This window comes from Branchiostoma belcheri, unplaced genomic scaffold (assembly GCF_001625305.1).
Source record: "Branchiostoma belcheri isolate BF01 breed outbred unplaced genomic scaffold, Haploidv18h27 scaffold105, whole genome shotgun sequence".
Lineage (NCBI taxonomy): Eukaryota > Metazoa > Chordata > Leptocardii > Amphioxiformes > Branchiostomatidae > Branchiostoma > Branchiostoma belcheri.
This window is the reverse complement of record NW_017802436.1, coordinates 347,614-349,020: the sequence shown is the minus strand read 5'-3', so window position 1 is coordinate 349,020 and position 1,407 is coordinate 347,614. Positions and strand designations below refer to the sequence as shown.

At 39.5% G+C, this 1,407-nt stretch overlaps 1 protein-coding gene across 1 annotated transcript in view; it reads right to left on the bottom strand.

Moving 5' to 3' along the window:
* Positions 1-568: 568 nt before the first annotated feature.
* The window catches only part of LOC109477886 (26S proteasome non-ATPase regulatory subunit 13-like), a 6,319-nt gene continuing 5,480 nt past the window's right edge, over positions 569-1,407 (bottom strand). The window contains exon 12 of the mRNA XM_019779348.1: positions 569-1,268. Within this exon, the coding sequence (XP_019634907.1) occupies positions 1,173-1,268 (96 nt within the window). The 3' untranslated portion in view covers positions 569-1,172. The remainder of the gene's footprint in view (positions 1,269-1,407) is intronic.

Below are 1,407 nucleotides of genomic sequence, written 5' to 3'. Positions count from 1 at the left end.
TATTGCCCAGTTGTTGGGTTCTATGAGAGATGGAAGTTGTACATACATGTATTAAACTACTTGTTCTTTTGAAAACACAATTGAGTCATCTCTCGTAGAATATTATGTTAATACAGTAACTATATATACAAAGCGAATGTCGGGAAAATAGCACACGGGTACAGTGTGGGGTCGTGTGGTGTAGTGGTAGGGCTTTCGGCCCGGGATCCAGGATTCAAATCCACCTACTACATACCCGCATGTTGTGCCCTTGGGAAAGGCAGTTAACACACATTTCCTCATACAGCCAGTCTCTGAAAGCTGTCAAAAACTTTAGAGTTTGGCGTTAGGAAGAGCATCCAGTCAGTAAAAACCTTGCTTCAAAAAAAGTCTTGCACAGGCTTGCTGTTGTGCACCTCAGCATGCTGAGGGGCAAAATGACAAGCCCAAACATGCACCTGTGCAAGCACGTCTATACCCCCGATTTGGGGAATTAATAGACGTAAAACTCGGATAAGAAGAAGAAGAAGTACAGACAAGTTTTTTTTTACTAAATTTTGTACGACACATGGACAAAAGGGGACAGCCATAACTGAGGACAAGGTGTTTATTCATCTGTAACCATGGTTACACGCACAACAATGCTTGTCCAAGGCAACAGAACTGCTTATTTGAAAAATTCACTATTCATGTATGAAAGCACATACATTGTATATGTAACCTCCAAGCATATCATATGGTGGCGATGTAGTATCCATTGGCCAGAGGAGTGAATTTCATGGTCACTCCTTTGCCTTGCCACTATACGGTATGCTTGGAGATTACATGTACTGTTCTATATATAACTGGTTACAAGAACAAAACTAATTTTAGTACAGATGACTAACAAGACTGGGGGCATAATCCTTGATATTTACGTAGTGGCAGTTTGGTTTGTTTGCCCCTTTTCCTATTAAAATAAGTGATATAATATTTATCCTAGTACAAGAGCATACACTTTTCAAGGACTGCAAGAAAACAACCCCCCAAAAAACTGAAGTATGTAGTGAGCACATAATCTGATTGTTGTACATTTCTTTATTCTTGTGTGTGGGGACCTAATTTCAGTGAAGAAGGGGACTTTATTTAGTTCAAACTTGCTTCATAATGACTTCTACAAATGAACTATGAAGATGAGTATCTAGTTGATGCTTCTATGTCAGCAGGTCGGTAGCCTTAACCTCCACCATCATCTCCATGGAGTTCACATCTCCACACCACATGTCTAACCTGTCCTTCATCTTTCTGATCTGTAAAACACATCAGGAGTATCATGAAAGTTCATCTGTGTTGGAATAAAGTTCAACCTTTTACTAACATCAGGAGTATGTTGTGAACTGGGGTAACATTTCAAGCAAATATGTCATGATTACACAAGACAATTGTTAC